At 39.7% G+C, this 19,824-nt stretch overlaps 1 protein-coding gene across 23 annotated transcripts in view; it reads right to left on the bottom strand.

Moving 5' to 3' along the window:
• The window catches only part of Hdac9 (histone deacetylase 9), an 834,213-nt gene that overhangs the window by 140,738 nt on the left and 673,651 nt on the right, over nucleotides 1–19,824 (bottom strand). For all 23 annotated transcript variants that reach the window (XM_075948414.1, XM_075948435.1, XM_075948434.1 and 20 more), the window contains 4 exons: nucleotides 8,281–8,336; nucleotides 7,959–8,046; nucleotides 2,152–2,271; nucleotides 1,742–1,839 (listed from right to left, as the gene is read on the bottom strand). In XM_075948414.1, coding sequence (XP_075804529.1) covers nucleotides 1,742–1,839; nucleotides 2,152–2,271; nucleotides 7,959–8,046; nucleotides 8,281–8,336 — 362 coding nt within the window. The remainder of the gene's footprint in view (nucleotides 1–1,741; nucleotides 1,840–2,151; nucleotides 2,272–7,958; nucleotides 8,047–8,280; nucleotides 8,337–19,824) is intronic.

Here is a 19,824-nt window from a genome sequence, read left to right as displayed (position 1 = left end):
ATTATGAATATTGTATAAAAATAGTTTTTAATTGCTACAGTAATATATAAGGCCATGTCTGTAGTTAAACTCAGGTAATGTGGAATGAACTGGGGAGTTCATAACAGTTTACTAACATAACTTGTCCACATGCAAGCAAACACAAGTGCCTTTCCTGATTCACTTACCATCTCAATCACAAAATAACGAAGTACACTGACTATCTGCTTGTATATTATTAAATGAAATTATGATCAAAGGAAAAAAACTCATCTACCACTCACATCTGATGTGAGCATAATAGGAGCAAAATATAAATAGTCCTTTGCCACTGCACATGCAAGATTCATTTCTACACAGAGCTGATAATTTACTATGTGTTGTGAAACCACATCAACTTTGTATTTTTGGTTGTGATCCTAGCCTTTAACAGCTGAGCCATTTCTCCAGCCCCCACATTAACTTCATATGTGTTATATGTGTTAATAATTTTTACATATACATGTTATTTATATATTTATTATGTTCATATGTATTTATATGTTAATATTAACATCTACAAAGCCCTTAGAGTTCCTTTAAGATGTTAATTATTTTTAAACAATATTTCAAACTTGCTGATAATTAAAGCAAAATTTCTTCAAATACAGTCTAAGTTCATGATAAATAAAATTGTTAATATTTTTCTTTCTCTAAGTGTTGTGGACACCTTTGTGTATATTTTTCCCCCAAAGTGTACATCTAAAATGTGGGTAGACTTTTCCTTTGTATACCCAAGCGTTGTTCGTTTATAAGTAGCTACTTTTCGACAGTGTTTTGGCCCTCTTTTCTAAAATGTGACCCTTTCAATGAGAACTCCATAACACAGAGAACACAGACAGCTCACAGGAATGTCACTCATTGACACTTCCCCTGCTCTTCCCCTGTGCTCAGATGTTTAACAGAGGGCTTCTCTTTGGGGAATTTATGAATGGTGGATTTCAAAGCCGTGATAGCCCCTCAGGTTTGTTTTCACATGGTCGTTGAGTTTACGCTGTGAACTAAACAAAATACATGGGGAGTTCTGCATCACCGTTGAGTTAACCCTCTGGATCTTGCATGCTGAGCTTATATGGGGATGAGACCTTCCCAAAGACCTTGTTTTTAAGTTTTTAATTCTAGAAAAGAAATGCTGCTTTTAAAATTTTACAGAGCGGGAAAGCAATGGAGAGGGTAGAGAGGGGGAGGGGAGACAGACCATGAGTGAGATCTAGAGACAGGACAGGAAATTGTATTTATTTTTTTGAATCATCAATCTTTGCTTAGTAAAAAACACATGCGGTGGAATTTACTTCTAAATAAGCAGAAAACAAAGAACTGGCGAATATTTTAACGTGAGCAGGAAATATGCAAAGTCTTTTGTTATCAGATGCCATAGCTCAGGCCAATGGTCTGAGAAGGCCAAAGGGATTTTAGCTTAGGAAATGCTTGCTCTACAATGGGACATAGGCACTAAAGGACTTCTCAGAGCATTTGATATGTGAATGTCTGCTGCAAACCACCTCACCTATTAAAACAGGCAATATTTTCCAGGAAAAGTCAATTAATAACGCATTTTCTCCCTTTGCATTCAGAGGGAATCAATATACTTGTATAAAACAGCTAGGTCTTGATAAGCCTTATTTTCATATGCATATCTCCACATGGCTTGGTGGAGAATTCACATTTCTCTTTCATTTGGTATTTTCTAACGGGACACTCTCAGGGAGAAAGAAGTACCAACCTGAAGGCTTCGAGATACTCAGCATCTCCCATGGGGGGGTCAAGGCCACCTGTCCAGGCAATGTTGATGTTGAAGCCTTCTCCCAGGCCTACTCCAACCTGGGAATAGAAAAACACACCACTGTGGGAGGAGAACGAAGGAGAGGGACGAAACAAAAGGAGCGGGAAACAAGCACATGGGAGCTCTTGAAATAAACATCAAACACAGCGTCAAATCAAGCCAGCTCTGCTTGACAGCCAGCTCTCTGGGTTATGCACTTGTTCTGCGCTGGTTCTTGGTCCTGTGGGACAAGCGGGTAATCTGGGGTAATTTAAAACAGCAGCAAAGGACAAGAAAATTAGGGGTAATCACGCAATGCAATTACCTGCGAGATACAAGTAAAAGCAGGGCTCTAAAGAAATAAACCGAACCTCATTCGGGGCTCCACTGCCGGGGAAAAAGTTTCCTTCATCATAGCGGTGGAGCGAAATGTACAGGACGCTGGGGTCAGCATAAAAGGCCTGCTGTGTACCGTTGCCATGGTGAACGTCCTACGGGGAAAGAAAACAGATGACAAGCACCATCACATCTGACTCTGGAGACGACTCTTCTCATTCCTGGTTCCCTCTCTTCCCACCCCACCCTCCCTCTCATTTTCTGTCTTCTCCTCGGCTTTCTTTCTCTCTCCCTTTCAGCCTACTTCTACACAACCCTTTACTTCCTGAACTTTCAGGCAAATTACCCTTTAATGCTCTCATTTTTTTTTTTAAAACTGGCTTCTAAAAATCAGGAAACCACAGCGAGCATGCCCTGGAGACTCCAGATGAGCAGTCAGTGAGAAAGCCCAGTCCTTCGGTCCAATTAGATATTTATACATCGGCACTTTGTACTCTTTGCTTCAGTGATGGAATCCTGCATCCTGTTTTATAGAGGAATTTTATGACTTATTAACTGCCAACAGTTCATAACCCCTCAGGCTTAATTAACTAGCCTCATTGGCCTCTGGGGAAAAAAAAGGACTAATGTTTAAACTCCAAACTAGTCCTTTTCAGGGGGATCTGTGGCTTACAGAGCGTTCTCACAATTCTTGACAGAACAGTAAACCATACGTGTATGCCTTGATTTGCCAAGTCCCACCATTAAGGTCAAAGTCTTTGCCACCAGCTGAATAAATTGGTTTTCTTGAAGCATTCAGTTTAGTTAGCAATCCCTCGGCTAGAGTCACTTCAAAAAAGACGCCAGATGGAAAGAGGACCTCCTACTACATTTTGCTAAAACCGTGGAAGCAAGAGTAGAAGAAACAGGGGCGTGAGTTCCTTAACTGTGAAATCATTTGGGCAAAGCAGGAAGATGGCACAGGGATCTACGCAGTCCTTTCCAATCTGTCTCACAGATAATGACTGCATCACGGATCGCTTCCCAGCTCTCTTCCTCATCTGTCTGTCTTTCTCATACGTCTCCAACTTCCCACTCAAAAAATCCTATTATCAATAAATGAATAAATAATTTATTGGACATTGGTAGAGGATAATGATTCAAAACTTGATGGTTCTTCTATTTTTAATATAGATACATGTCCCAATTGACGTAACTATTGGAAACAATAAAAGGAGTACCATTTAAAATATCTTTATTAAGAAGAACTCAGGTATTAAGGACTTCAGTTAATACACTCAATATTTTCTGAGATAAACAAGCAGGCTGCTAACGAGTGCTGAACTACACATTTTATGCAGAAAAATATTATTACATTATTCACTTATACAGTTATAAAGAGCTTTGGTACTTTGTAGCTATTTAAGTACATTGGGCTTCATTTTTATCAGTAAGATTTATACTGTTTTGAACAGTGTTTCTTACCACCATTGAGTGAACACAATATTAAATACCTTGAATTAATTACTTAAAAATGATATAAGGTATGTGATATTATGTCTATTCTAAAAATATGACAACTGATGCTCAAAGAATTTCAAAAATTTACTATGAATCTCCAGGCAGCACGTTGTGAAATGGGTTCTTGAATCCACTCATTACTGCAAATGAAGAGCTAATTATTTATCACTTTTCTGAATCTTTTAGCAAGCTTATGAGGTGAATTATTTGGAAACTAACTCTTCTCCTTGAGATGGACAGAACCCCCTTCTTCTCCAGTCTCCAGCCCCCAGCTCCACTAGACATCTCCAAAGCCCCCTTGATGCTGGAACCTTCCTCTGCACTTGCTATCCATGGTGAAGACACACAATAATCCGCTCCTATCCATGGTGTAGACACACAATAATCCGCTCCTATCCATGGTGTAGACACACAATAATCCGCTCCTATCCATGGTGTAGACACACAATAATCCGCTCCTATCCATGGTGTAGACACACAATAATCCGCTCCTATCCATGGTGTAGACACACAATAATCCGCTCCTATCCATGGTGTAGACACACAATAATCCGCTCCTATCCATGGTGTAGACACACAATAATCCGCTCCTATCCATGGTGTAGACATACAATAATCCGCTCCTATCCATGGTGTAGACACACAATAATCTGCTCCTATCCATGGTGTAGACACACAATAATCCGCTCCTATCCATGGTGTAGACACACAATAATCCGCTGCTATCCATGGTGTAGACACACAATAATCCGCTCCTATCCATGGTGTAGACACACAATAATCCGCTCCTATCCATGGTGTAGACACACAATAATCCGCTCCTATCCATGGTGTAGACACACAATAATCCGCTCCGTGCTTCACGTACCAGACACACCCAAAAGTGATCAGAGAATCATACTGCTCAGGCGGACAGGAATCATCTCAGAAACTTTACTAGCCAAAGATAAACGCATCAGAAAAAGTATATAACCTGATGAAAACATATTAATTACTGGATTTCTGAATATTCAAAAGAAAAGATAATAAAATTAACTTTTTCTTTTTTATGTGAACAAAAATGAAACAATTTAAGCCACAGTGTATTTTATACTAGCTAGTACTTATCCAGAATATGTTTAAAAAACAAACAAAACCAAAATAACTCCCAAGGAAGCCCCAGCAGAGGGCTATCTCTGCTTCCCCTCCAGCAGCAAGAGCCAGGGCTATAAGGCCAATTTTGTTCTAGGGATAAGAGAGTCCACAGTTGGAAAGCAGAGAGAAACTCTGGCTTGACTATTCCCATTACTTTAGTGACATTGGAAAACTTTATTTAAGAAAAAAGGAGACTAAAAAATGACACCTATAGCCCTGATACAAAATCATCTGATCTTTAAAACTGTTTGGGGTGCTTGTCTGTTCACACATTGTAAGAAATGCATCCTGTCCACAGCGAGAGAAAGAAAAACACCAGCATTCCTTATTTATAAAAACACACAAATCCATCCTAATTTTTGAGCAATGCTTGATTCTGTATTTATTTGCCAAGTACTTAAAGATAAATATGAACCCACATAGTAGGTATGAGGCAACAACGTAAGAGTGTAGGGTTGAGAGTACCTTCTGCTACTTACTCTGTTTAAACCAAAGACTGCTCAGGAACTAGCTGAACCTGCTTCTCCATGGCAACAAATATATATCAGACTAAGACAAGAAACTTACCTGTGCTTATGAGAAATTAGCATAAAGATGAAATGAATCATCACAGTCTTAAAATAAACATTGAATCGAAGATGTACTTAGGATTATGGAAAAATGCCCATCAATATTTTACTGGTTAAAACACATACTATAAAATCTGATTCTTTATAAGAATTTAGAACCTATGTATTTTGTTCTTATCTAAGATGGCTTTGAACAAATCATATATTCTTCCAGTTAATATTATCCTTTATAACTAATTAGTATATGGAGACAAAGGTCTAAAAGTCTTTGATCAACAATCGAATGTCACAAACTTATAAGGACATTGAAGTAACTGTTTTGTTATAAGGGAAAACAGAACTTAAGAAGAATTGTGATCTAAAATTTCCTTCTACGTTACACATATGATTCAGGGAAGAAAGTCTACTCCATGGACACGCTGCCTCCTGGAAGGCAAGGCTGTGCTCTGGAAAGTGGTAAGGCAAAGAGGCCTACTTCCTTTTTGTACTGATTTGCATATCAGAGAGAGAAAAGACATGAAAAGACTTCATAAATAACTGGAATCCCACCTGGCTAACATGAAAACACCCCCGAAGTAGGCCCTGGCCCAAATAGAGAGAGTTGCAACTCTGGCTTTATATTTACTTGGCTATAAAATGTCGAAACTAGGCATTAGATGAGAGAGCCGCACTGTGGTGAAGGGCTTCAGAACCTGAGGCCAGTGGATCTGAGGGGATGAACTGTTCTCCCCTGTAGAATCTTCCTCTCTCCTCTGTCACTTGCACAGAGTATCTCAGCATCTCGTGGCGCCTTAAGATGTCCTTCTCTGTTTCTGGAGGAAACAGGAGTTTCCTCAAAGTGCCACGCAGCTTCAGAGTTTGTAACACTGGAAAGTAAGAAGTGTGGGCTGGTGGTGACCTCAGAGGCCACTCTTTGGACAGGACTTCATACACTGAGAGGACCTGAAACAAAACTTCTCATCTTTGAGAGCTGATTTGGAGAGGAACATCCTTCACAGACTGGAAAACAGAGTAAAATCACAATTGCCATCCACATAGAGGAAAGTGACTCCTTAGAGCTACCAAGTCAGTCAGTATAGAAATCGAGAGAGTTTCTCTCTACAGTCAGACCCATACATCTCTCAAGAAATACTTACAGTTAGAAAAGCTTGTCACGCTTAAGAAAAACAAAGCTAACCATTAACCTTGCCCAACCCTCAAGTTCCTGGATCTCCACTTGCTATCTTTTCCTTCTAAGCTCATCCTTACAAAATTCCAGGAGAAATGATATTTAGATTATCATGCATGCAAACTCTGAATTACTTCAAGCATCATTTTGAATGTATTTGAGAAAATAGGTATTCATGCATAATTAAAAGAACTCTGCAGTGTTATAGCTCTCTCCTTCAACACAGCCTGTTCAGTGAACTGTGACCTACTTTGAAACTTAAGTATGTTTAGAAAACACATAGAAAATTAGGATTCAATATTTTCACATGAAAATGTCTACACAGAAGCCACAATATAAAAATTACCTATTTAAACCAAGTCATAGAAGTGGTTGTCAATCTTCCACTTTTTAAAAAAAATCTTCATTTTAATTTAAATATTACTTTACACGACTTTGTTAGTGGTCTCTCCACCCTTTGGGGGTACCCACTTAACTAAATCTAAGGGCTGGAGGTTGATGTCATGACTTCCAATAAGATTTAATTATGAGTGCAGATATGAGCAAGATTTAAACTATTAAGGCTTGCACTTCAAAAAAAACCTCTAGCATTTTTTTGCCTTTAAATCTTTTATCACCTGTAAAAATTAATTAAGTGCAGATGCAGCAGGTTTGGCTTGGATGCCAGGGTTCATTTCCTGTCTATGCTTTGTCAGACAAGCCATTACACCTCCTGGTGGAGTGCAGGCAAACTGAGAAGCGGGCTCATAAATCACCATTGCCTTTCCCTCGCCCTTTCCCGGGTTGGTTCTTTCTGTATGGGGCAGATCTCCAGCTCATTATTCATGCATACGTTTTAGACAACCTGCCAAGTGTCGTCTGCATTTAAACAAACCACTTGTTGAACAAATGATAACTATTGTGTAAGAATGCTCCACGCTAAAATGCAGGATGCATCCAAGGCTTCTGACTTTTAATCACCCAGGGTTCCTGCAGGGAGTCATCCCAAACTGGCATCTGAGACTTGAGATCTTTTCACCGAGAATGACATGTTGACTTGCTTTAATAATACCAGTGTGGCACAACAAGAGACGTGATTGCTAACTGGGGGAAGCGGCCAATTGGTTACCAAAGCAACAGCATTCCTTCCAGCACATCTGACTAGTTAAAGTCTATATTCTGTAGGGAAAAGTAAATTCAGGTTCTGTTGGGTTATTTTAACTGTGGAAGTATCAATTCATTTAAGGATCATAAAAGTTGCCCTGATCTGCGCCGTCTTCTCATTAAATTGCAGTTAACACCATGAAAGTGAAACGTGAATGTTTATGGTTTCAGAACTGCAGTCCTGAGTTGAAGGCGTTCCCACATGCAAAGGAAACACACCCATCAGAGGTTTGCAGGGCTAAGAGCAAGACAGCCTTGCAGAGAAGTGCGCATCCACTCCTCTTTACCTGGAGCCACTGAAAATTCTGCCCTGGTCAGGCATACATACCAGATCGACAATCAATATCTTGTTCATATTGAGTTGGTCTCTCAAGTATTTGGCGGTAATCGCAACTGAATTAAAAAAGCAGAACCCCCTGTGGAATAAAGAACAGAGAAGTAAGAAGGAAAAGCATCCAGGAAAGCCATTATAAATAATGTTCAGAGCATTTTTTTAAAAGATGCTACATGATCTCTGAAGTCATAAATCTGCTTCTGGGAGTACCTCGCGAGAGTTTTCAGCCCATCTGTTAGCAGTTAGAGACTTCAGAAACGTGCAGGTGACTGCCAGGAACCATGGCACTGGAAGATGGCAGGGCCCTGGTACTTACATGGCAGCAGACTCTTCAGCATGATGGCCTGGGGGCCTCACAACTGCAAACCCGTTCTGGAAGCACAAGACAGGGTTTTCAGTAGCAGGCGCAGTGATACTGATCGGATCTCTGCAGCTAAGCATCACAGACACACAAGAAGTCTGACGTCTCTCAGACACACCCAAGCATATCTCCTTGTCCTTATCACCATATCACAGCGTCAAGTGAGACACTTGGGTCACTTTTGCTCAGATCCTGTCTCAAACAGGCCCACACTGATCCAGAAGAACAGATTGCTGGGAGTTGTTCATAGCAGTCAGGCAATCATCTCAGCTGTTAGGCTCACACAACCCATTTGCAAGAATACCCTTTAAAGTTCTAACATCAACATCCGAGAGAGAGAGAGAGATTCACTCTTGGTGCAGGTTTGGGTCAAAGTTCAGAAAGACGGGAAGATGCGAAGTGAAAATTCCTGACCTGGGTCCCTTCAATGGTTCTTTCCACCCCAGTGTCAGCAACATGATAAATTTACACTTCCACTCGTGCATAGACACAAAAGAAACCCCAGAAAGGTGAAAAGGAGAACAATGGAAATCCCATATTTCTTCCAGTCTATAAACTGAGCTTGGATGACTGCCAAGGCGTGTGAGTTTATTGGATTCCCTAAGTCAATTTCTAGCCCAAGTTCTGGAATTTTATAAAGAATTCCAGAGCTGAGCAGCAGTCAGATATACCCATGATCAAGAAATGCCTTAACCTCCAGGTTAGTGGAAATGCATCAGAGAAAGCTGAAGAGACTCAGCATGAAGGCAGGGAGCCATAAATCCCCAGAAAGCCGCGCATACAAACAATGGGTTGTCTGATGTGAAAAAATAATCGTTTATCACATGGGTCATGCCACTTTTCACTTAACTATGATTTGAGGAGCATGCTCCAAAAAGAATATTTCCTTAACCACAATCCATAACGTCTGAGATAATTCTAATAAACCTCAGGAATTTCCCTTCTAAATCTTTACCTGAAATCATGAAGACTCAGAGTCATCCTACTTGACCTTCATGCCCACGATCACTCTTTGTTACAATTTATTGTCGTTGGGTAAATTGACTATATATTCCGTTGAGTGAATATAGTAATGATTTTAGAGACAAATTAGAAGTGGCAATAGTATCTTCCAGTGATTGGAAACGTCACCCTTAGTACAAATCTATTACAAAATGGGGCCGTCACAGGGCAGCTTTTTCCCGAGGGCTCTTTCCTCGTGTGCAGACTCCTGCTGTAATTGAGGGGGCTGCTGATGAAAGGGATCAGGAAGACTGATTTTCCCTCTCTCTCTTCGATGTGGAATTTCCCTCTGTATGCTGTGATTACCACTAATGAATAAAGAAACTGCTTTGGAACTATAGCAGGGTAGAACTTAGGTAGGCAGGGAAAATTAAACTGAATGCTGGGAGGAAGAAGGGCAGAGTCAGAGAGAAGCCATGTAGCCCTGCCAGAGACAGACGCCAAAACTTTATCAAGTAAGCCACAGCCACATGGCGACACACAGATTAAAAGAAATGGGTTAAATTAAGATGCAAGAGTTAGTCAATAAAAAACTAGAGCTAATAGGCCAATCAGTGATTTAATTAATAGTTTCTGTGTGATTATTTCAGGGCTAAGCTGCCAGGAAATAACAAGCGGCCCCTACCTCCTCCTACATCTCTTGTCTTTTCCTTATGTTGTGACCAAGAATTACAATTTGACCATATGCTGGCCTGGCCTCCTGACATCATAGCTGCCTAACCTTGTATTGTCTACAGGTGAGTCTGTGGTATGTTGTTACAGCAGCAGAAAATGGACGAAGAAGCTGAACCACATCTCACTGACTAAACGCTAGAGATGATGATAAACATGTCTCCCACCGTTTTCCTGAAATCATTTATGCATTATCCAGACTTGATTATGGAGAAAGGAACTATTGATGAATAGTAACAGACACAGGAAAATTTAAGGTTAGTGGGGGAAATCTGCAAAGATTGCAATACACTCAATAAAAGCCACTGAATGAAAGAAATGAATATAAGGCGTGGTAAACACAACCCACGTGCAAAGCCTGCATGATTACTGCCGAGATGGCCTCATTGCCTCTTAGAATCTGACTTCTGAACAACATTGGCCTTTTGTTTTATGATTTTCTGAGTAGCTACCAGTATTTTATTTCTGGTTCAATTAAACTAGTTTATTAATGAAGGTAATGTTTACATGTTTACAAAGAAACAACAACCAATCATCAATGTGTACTGAACACTATGACTAATCAAATGAAAAACATGGACCCCCCCCCCAATGGTAAGCCATATTTTATCATTTCCCTCACATGCTGTGAGGGAGTTTCACGTTCATATGATGTTTGCAGAAGAGAGACATAAACTCTCCATAAGGTAGTCTTCCTGTATCTAGACAGAACTTTTGGAAAGCGTTGACACTCTTTGAATTATTAAAGTCTTTCCCTAACACAACTTTATCAACTGTGTCTACAAGCTTCTATGTGAAAGGGCATATTTAATTTATAATGATAGAAATTTCTAATTATCTAAATAATCATCTAATACTATTAAAGTGGTAAATAAATCATGACCCACTTAGCCATGTAATATTAATATTATCTACCTACTCAACAGATTTACTTGGATATCTCGAGGGCACTTCAAGTTATTTCTTTGGAAAACAATCTGCAAATCTCCTAATCTCCTTAACATGGCAATGACACCATGGTCCGTCCCTCCATCAGCTCAAGTCAGAGGCTGATAAATTCTCTCTCCTGGCTCCTTCTCCATCCTTCTTCCATTTCATTTTAGTTTACAACCTATTGCTGATGATGTCATTTTGAAAAATTACTCGACTTTATTCTCTGATTCTTATGTGCAGTCCTTTTGCTTTGCTGGGTTATGTTGCAGGACCATGCACACGGACAAAAGTGCTCTGCCAAGAAGCCACACACTCAGCCCTTCCTTGAGGGTTTTGGCTTTGTAGGTGTTGTTATCTTCAGTATCCATACAATCTTCTGTCTCCTGATTTCTCCGCTTTCTGATGTTTGCCATTAATAAATTCATATTCTGCTCAGTCTCTTCCTTTTAGGCTGTCCAGGGACAGCATCACTTTCATGATTCTATGACAAGCAAGCATCTACTCGCCAAGGACCTTCTCTTCCCAGACATCCCACTTCTAGTTCATCAACCGTGTTTAATTTCACAGCTCGGCATTCATCAGCTACCATGTTCAGTTCCCTCTCATCCTGCTTGAACTCTCAGGCCATCATTATGTATCCACATGGACGGCCACCTTGTCCTTTCCTCATATGGTCACTCATGCTGACTGAGCTCTGGCAGGACTTTGTCTGTGCAGGACACTCATTGCCTAGGGACTTCTCACTACAGTCTCCACGCAGCCTTTCCTGGGGACTCACAGTAGATAACTCTGGTGTCCTTTTTCCTCATTGAAGGGCACTAGCGTTACTGGTTAAGCCCCTAAGAACCTTGTATACTCTTTATTACTGACTTATAGCCTTATTCCAGTGACTGCGAGCTAAATTTTCAATACGCCATCTCTGAAGAGGCACAAACATTCAGTCTGTTACACATTTTCAGTCATGTCTCCCTTTCCCTTCTTGTGGATTCAGGCAAAATCACAAGTCTGATAAGATAGGACTCACACCTGCTCCATCCCTGCATCTATTGAAGCACACATAAAAGCCAGATGTCTGCTTGTCCTTTACAGTTAGGATCTTAAACTCCAAGTACATTCCTCAGGATGGCTGAAAGCCACACCGCATTCCTCCATCAATGAACCGACTGTCCCTGACTTTCACATGAGTCATCCAGGCTTCTCCTTTTCCTTCAAAGTTTCAACAACCCTTCGCTAACTCCTTAACTTCTGCTTCTGCTGAAAAGTTATTTCATTAAAAAAAAGGCAAGTAGAATAACATATCTACATACTTCAAGTGAAAATATACTGACCCACTCCCAGTAATCCTTGCTGCTGACCTGTCTGCCCTTTCTCCTCCCACATCGTTCTAGGCACAGCTAACTATGGCTCTAACCTCTCTCTGTAGCATCTTTTTCTCTTCTGCAATAGTATTGCAATCAGAGCAAATGTTTAATTTTCTCGTCTTAAAGAAAAGAAACAGAAACTTAACAACCAATGTGATGCGCTCAGGAGATGGGACTTTATAGAGGGAGCTCATCTTGAGGGCTTCTCCCTTTTAACGGGATTAAAGTCCTGTTTCAAGGGGCTTCGTGCAGCCTGTGGTTTATTTGCTCTTCCTTCCAGCATCTTGGAAGCAGAAGGCAGCTCAGCTCTGGGATCGCAGCAAGCCTCATCTAGGCTTGGGATTCAAGGATGTCAGGCTGGGAGGCTAATCCACTTTCCGAGCTATGCAGCTGGTGGAATTTTGCTTTGACAAAAACAGAGGAAGACATTCTCACAGTTGCACCAGGCGCTATTTCTGAGCGACCATCTAATGTGGGTGAAGACTGGGTGTACTTCCTTTGATTGGTTTTGATATTGTGTCCCGGATGTATCATGTCCATACTCACCAAGGCACCTACTTTCTGCCTGTCATTGTTCTTTACTCTGATATGACATTGGGCACATAACAAGACGCCAGTAAATAAACAAAGTATTTCTGCTCAGTTGTACAGCATGCGCCTACTTTGCTCCTCCGTTCTGGCCTTGGCTTCAAGTTCTTTACTCTCCCAGGTGTTTGTATTCTTTCTTTTTGTAGGTCACCATTAGACTTGTTATGGGAAGTCACCCATTAAGTTGGAGGTCACCTCTTAGGCTAGATTTCCTCAGAAACACATGAAATATTTTATGCCTTATAATAATAAATAAAATCTTTGTGTTCCATTTTCGATGTGAAGTATGTCTCAACAGGCACTTGTGTGAATATTTGGGCCCCAGTTGGTGGCTCTGTTTTAGGATGCAGTAGAAACAAAGGAGGCAGGCCTTAGCTGGAACACAGAGGCCCCATGAAGGACATTTGATCCTTGGCTCCTCCCACCATCTTCTCTTTTCCTGGCTGCCATGAGTGTAGATTCCCCGAGTTCAGCCTCCTATCATGACACTCTCTTTACCATGGTCTAGAAACATAGAACCAGAGACCTTGGACTGAGCCCTCCATGACCGTATGCCAAATAAAACATTTAAGTTAAAACAAATTGTTCTTGAATTTTGACAAAATGGCAAAAAGATGGCGAGCATTTTGGTTTGATGAAATAGGCTGGGAATGACTGCAAATGACAATATTAATATTATAGAACTATCTAAATACTCTGAGCTCCATGACAAGTAATTCATTTACTGTTTGTCTATATCCCTCTATGTCTGACAAAGAAAGATTTGTTGTATGCCATACTGTAAAACAGGATTTCCCCAGATTTTATATCCATACCACTTCCATTAATATTTTTCTATAGTTTTTAATACTTTGCTGTTTTGAAACAATAATATACTAGTCACAAAGCATAGCTATTAGAAAGAATACAGTCATTTTGGGAAACTACTGGCATTCTTAGCATTTCTGGGTGGCTCTGGAAGTCTGGAGGTTGGAGGTTGGCTTGGGCTACGTAGCAAAATCCTATCCACATATGAAGAAAGAATGAAAGAGAGAGAGAGACAGAGAGGTGGATGAGGGGCGGAAAGAGGAAGGAGGTTAGGACAAAGGGAAGGAGATGAACATACAGCACACACAAAAATGCATACATTTGTCCTTTTTTACTACTATGGTCATGGTAAGAGATAATGATTTTAGTTTTGTAAAAAATAACCAGTTATTCAAATTTAAGAGCACATGTACTACTTCTAGCCAACTCTATCCCTTTTAATCTGTATTTAGATGGCTTTGGTAAAAAAGTAGAAATGTTTACTCCATAAAATTCTGATTTATTTCTCATTTTACCCTATGGAACTGCTCTTTAATCTACATTTTATTCCAAGTTTTAAAGACCAAGGCATTAATTTGAGCAAATTCATACTTTTCTGTGCACTGGGGGCAACTTTATGGTGCTAACATTTTCATTTGAATAATCCAATTTTCCTCTGTTCCAGTTTCGAATTCTCTGCAGCTTAGAATGTGACTAACTAACCAGGGAGCTTTTAGAATATTTTATCACCATCAACAGTGAGAGTTTATATCTTACATCTCGAGTTTACTCTGGCTTTGCGTTTGGAGCTTCAATTAGTGCAAAGGGCACTTGTCAGTTAAAGGAGAGAATTGATGTGTGTTTGGTGACAGCACGTGAAGAAATATAATTGACTCTCCTATATGGCCAGATGACATTTATAATATTACCTATATATAAAACTTGATTTGAGGAAAAGAATTCTAATCACTTTAGACTACTCTATTTTTACAATTGATGAAATCTATATTTTTATGGACAAATTTATCAAAATGTCAAATTTATTTTTGTGTTCTTCACAGGCAGAGTGAAATTTTTTCAAGGCAAATAAAGAGAAAGCAGTAAAGAAATTACTGGAACCACTTTAAACATTCACTTCTCCACATAAAGCTAAGTCCATTGCTATGGCAACAGTAGGCACAGAAAATTCAGAAGGTACAAAATAACCCAGCTATTTTGTTTGACCTGCTTATAACTATCGTCCCACAAATGGCGGGAATGCACATTTTCATTTACCTGACAACCATGTGGACAACTAGGTCATCCACGAATAACAAAATATCACCCACAATTCCAATACGCGCTGAGATGAGAAATGCAGGGTCTGTGACCCCTGACGAGAGGGACCTTGAAGGAACATTCGGCTAATGCAGTCTCCAATGGAAAGTGCATGTTATTATTTATGCACATTTGAAGAAAATCTGAGGCATGAACCAACACAACCTATAATGCTGACATGTCTCATAGGCCAGCCATTTCTTTTCGTGTCTCTAGATTAAAGTAAAAGCAAAAGGAAGACCAGACAGTCAGTGTTGCCTTCACAAAATGAAAACAGGCCATGATGGCTGCATGTCTTTTTTTATAAGTCCCTAATCACATTTTAGATTTTTGATCAATTATTTTAGATATAGTTTTATTTTGAGCACATTGCAATGTGCTTTCTGCATAGCATTAACCACAAACCATCTAAATATTGACTGAGATTTCAGAACATCAGATTCGGATTTGTTTTGCAGAAGGACTATTTTAATATATTGCTAATTTAGAGCTTGGTCATTATCTCCTGATATTAAGGACCATTACTGAAGTATTTCTAATGTACTAAAGTACCAGTGCTCAGGGGAAGAGAGTCTATCCAAACCAGGCACAGCATGGAAAAGTTTCACAGCACTTATTTCTAAGTAGCATCGATGTGATGGTTGAGTTCTTACCTCTAATGCGTTGGCTGAACTGGAGGTTCATAAGCTATGCCTTGTGCGGCTGTAACAGATCACTGGAAGCCACAGTTCCAGCCACGCCAGAGAGATGCGTAGTGGAACAAACGACTTTGCAGTTCATTCTTTACCTTTGTAGAGGTTGTGGTGGGTTTTATTTCTTTCAAGAGAGCAAGTTTGGGATATTCAAACCCATACTGATCTTCAGTTATAACTACACTTATCTAATATGTCTTTGAATAAACCATCTGATTCTGATTAAGTAAACAAATAAACAAACAAAAGAAGCGGCTGGGAAGCAGCCATTCCTTCATTGTATAATACTATGCCGTGACGGTCTGACTCTTCTTCCCTCGTATTAACTTGACTATAAGTACCCTTTCCAAATTCTCAGAGTTTGTCGACGAAGAACTCTCTCTGTCTCTGTCTCTGTGTGTGTCCGTGCGTGCGTGTGTGTGTGTGTGTGTGTGTGTGTGTGTGTGTGTGTGTTTGTGTGTGTGTGTGTTTGAGAGAGAGAGAGAGGTGGGGAAGAAACGAAGGAAGGCTGGAAGCTGGAACTATTTTAAAGTGCCCCTATAATATTCAAGCTATAAAAATTATTTATTTTTATTTTATGCGTGTGAGTGTTTTTCCTGCATGTATGGATATGTACCGCATGCATACCTGGTTCCAACAGAGGCCAGAAGATGGAATCGAATTCTAGACAACTGGTTCCAGACGGTGTAACCTGAGATGTGAGCGTGGGAACAAAGCCTGGGTGTCCTGTAAGGGCCACACGTCCTCTTAACCATTGAGCCATCTCCAGATGCTAAAGTTTGGTTTTTAAACCAACAGTGTAGGGCTGGAGAAACGGCTGAGTGGTTAGGAGCACTTGTACTTGTAGAAGTCCAGGGATCAGGGTTCAGTTCTGACATATAACCACTGGTAACCCTAGTTCCAAGGCACCTGATGCCCTCTTCTGGCCTCCATGGACACCAGGCATGCACTTGATAACCATACATACGTGTGAGCAAAACACACATACATGTAAAATAAAATAAGTATTTAAAAATTAAACTATAATCTGTTAGGTCTTACTGGGGTCTTTTAATCTTTCATTTAAGGGGTGGTTGGTAAATAATACTGAGAATCACATCACATTATACACATTAAGTACTTGAATCAGACCAAAAATATCAATCACAGTTCTTGGGGAAAACCTATGATAGGACATTTGAATTCCTTTATCTGTGTTCCCATCCCAAATTGCTTTTGTGGTACTAAGATAGTGGCATAAGATTTGATTCAGTTACCCACATGCCACTAAAGAGAGTGACGTGGGATTTGACTCTTTTACGTAAGCTGAAAACCCCCCAGTGGAAATTAAGTGAAGCTGCACTGTTGCTACCACTGCATGGTAAGGTTTCTGGCCAAGATCATACACGAATATTGTCCCTCCTCCTGCCAATCTCCAATATTGCACTTGGGGCGTCACACCGTCAGAGATGGACTCAGGGATAGACAGACAAGTTGTCTCCTCTTCTGTCCCCTCTCATTCTTTCCCACATCCGTAGTTTAAGAGTAAATAGCAAGTACATCAGAGTCAACTTTTCAGGAGTAACTCACACATAGCCATGTGGCTGAGGAGTTGCTAAGTAACCTAACTCTCTAACGTTGATATTTATGAAATGGTACCCCCCATCATTTACTCAACGTGCCTTCTATCGCTTCCCATCAAAACCCTTGCTCCCTACCCACCGTGGTGCTGGATCCATCCTGAGCCCCTTCTGCTTAGCTATGCTCATTTCTGCTATGAAATATGGCTCCATGTTGATTACATTGTAATGGCAATTTAATTCCTAGAAATTAATGTCTACCTAGAGTAATAAACTAATTTGCATTTGTTAAAGATCATAGATGTTCAGCTTTCTCTAACATACAAATCTTTATGAAAAGAAAGAGACCCACCGGCCAATAGGAATGCCCTAACACTATCTAAATATTACATATTTATAAATTTTACATTCAGTTAGTAAATCATAGTTGATTTTTTGGATTCCCTTCTACTTTACTTCACTAGACTGCACAATATTTTGGAATGTATTAGTATAGCACTTAATACCAGCTAATTTAGCCTGCAGAAGGACTTTCTAAAATGATTAGTTTAGCTTAGAACCAATGCTATGAATCAAACCTTTGAAGGAAGAAAAGTATCACAAAGAAAGGCTGTCTTAAGCATACCAGAATCTGGAAGGTTAAGAGAGGTGGGAAGACTTGCCAAGAAAACAATAAGGGACATGTGGGAATCGCATTTTGTTTCATTGAGTAAGCTCAAGGGAGCCAGGAAAATGGGAGCCCAACATTAGCAGTTTAACTGCTCGAGGATGCAGGGGCAGAAGCACAGATGGCTGCCTTTCCTTCTCCCTGGAAGATCCAGAAGGAAGGAGCTTATGACAGCATTAGAACACAGGGTCAGGGCAGCCTGGCATCTGTGGGCTTTAATGCCCTCAGGCTTGAGCCTGGCAGCACTCTGGCTGCTCAGGGATGAAACGCACCTCTGAAAATCAGGCTTCTGGTAAGGAGACAAGGGACCTGATGATGCTCATGTTACATGTAATTTAAGTTGAGCCTTTTCGAAAATAATAACAATGGGTCCACTATGAAGAAGCCTTGGAGGGAGGAAGTCATCAGGATGTGGACTTGGTAAGGCCATAATAACCTACCAAAAGCAATTTGTTTAGTTTATCAATCAGTGCTTGAATTTGACTCATGGCCCAGCAATTCAATTGCTGGATTTTTTGAAACATGACTGTTTCTTGGACCACATTAACCAAAAACTATCAGGTATTTTTCATCATGTAAATAGAACCACATTATGAAAGACTTTAGGGGGAAAAAAAGAATTAGGGCAAGATAATTTTGCTATTTTTTTCAGAAGTTGCAATTTTTTTTATAAAGAATGATGAATATAGCCTTCCATAAAAGTAGCAAAACTAAATATAGTGATGACCATGCTGTGAATTAAAGCTGTTCTTGGTGAGAAGGATGATGACCACCAAGAGTCACAAACCATTATACTCCTGCAGACTCCAGGAAATTTGTTCTCAGTTACCCCCTGATAATTTCGGTATCATTTAGTTTATACAAACATCTTTGATAAATTTAATGAAATTTCAGTAATTTTATTTCTGGTACCAAAACATATATCTTTTTGATGTAGGGTTTTCATTTTGGCCATGGATGGCTTCTTGCATCAAATTCTAATTGTCTGTGAACACACCTCCTGGGAAGAATAGCTACCAACAAGTAAGTTTGATCAATAAGTTCAAGCTAGGCAATTAAATAAAAATTTCAACCACAGAATTTAAATCGTAGAGCATCAAATACTTAATAGTGGTTATTGCTAAAGAACACTGAATGAATTTTCATTTTACATGGAGTTTATATGTATGTGTGTTTGAGTCTGTGGCTGTATGTAAAATTTACCTTTTATCAAATTCCAAAGGTGCAAAAACTTACATTCCCTGAGTGTGTACGCTATGTGCAATTCAGATTTCAGTATAGAAAAACATTTCATTTGTAGAAACTGAAACACTTGCAGTATAAACAAATCAGTAGGTATCGAACTTAATAGTATTACAGACAAAAGAAATTACTTGGAGCATATATTTATAAGATATTACTTATTTCATATTTTAAGTTCTGAAAGTAAAATAAAGCACTGGAAAGTTTTGTATATAAATGCTGAATTTGATACTAGAGTTTGTGTTACAATTCTTTCCAAACTAAATTATTTTTTAAGTCTCACTGAAGCTTTCTTTTCTTTTTGTAAAAAAAAAATCCAGTGGTTTTTATTACTCCCAGAAACAAGACTAGGAAGAGAAAATTAGGCAGTGGCTGAGCTTGACTCTTTCCAGAAAACGCACTGAAGTGGGGAAGAAGCTTTATTGACTTTCTGGAACTTGGCTTTTTAAAAATAAATTTATTTATTTTACATCCCAGCTGCAGTTTCTGCTCTTTCCTCCCCTCCCAGTCCTTTCCCCACCTCTTCTCTGTAGCTACCCCCTAATCCATTCCTCCTCCATTTCTGTTTAGGAAAGGGCAGGTCTCCTATGTGTATCAACAAAACATGGCAAATCAAATTGTAGTAAGACTGAACACCTCCCCATATATTAAGGCTGGGCAAGCAGACCAAGTATGGGAGT

This window comes from Microtus pennsylvanicus, chromosome 14, assembly GCF_037038515.1.
Source record: "Microtus pennsylvanicus isolate mMicPen1 chromosome 14, mMicPen1.hap1, whole genome shotgun sequence".
Classification (NCBI taxonomy): domain Eukaryota; kingdom Metazoa; phylum Chordata; class Mammalia; order Rodentia; family Cricetidae; genus Microtus; species Microtus pennsylvanicus.
Note: the sequence above shows the minus strand (reverse complement) of the source record. Positions and strands in the feature narration are given on the sequence as shown.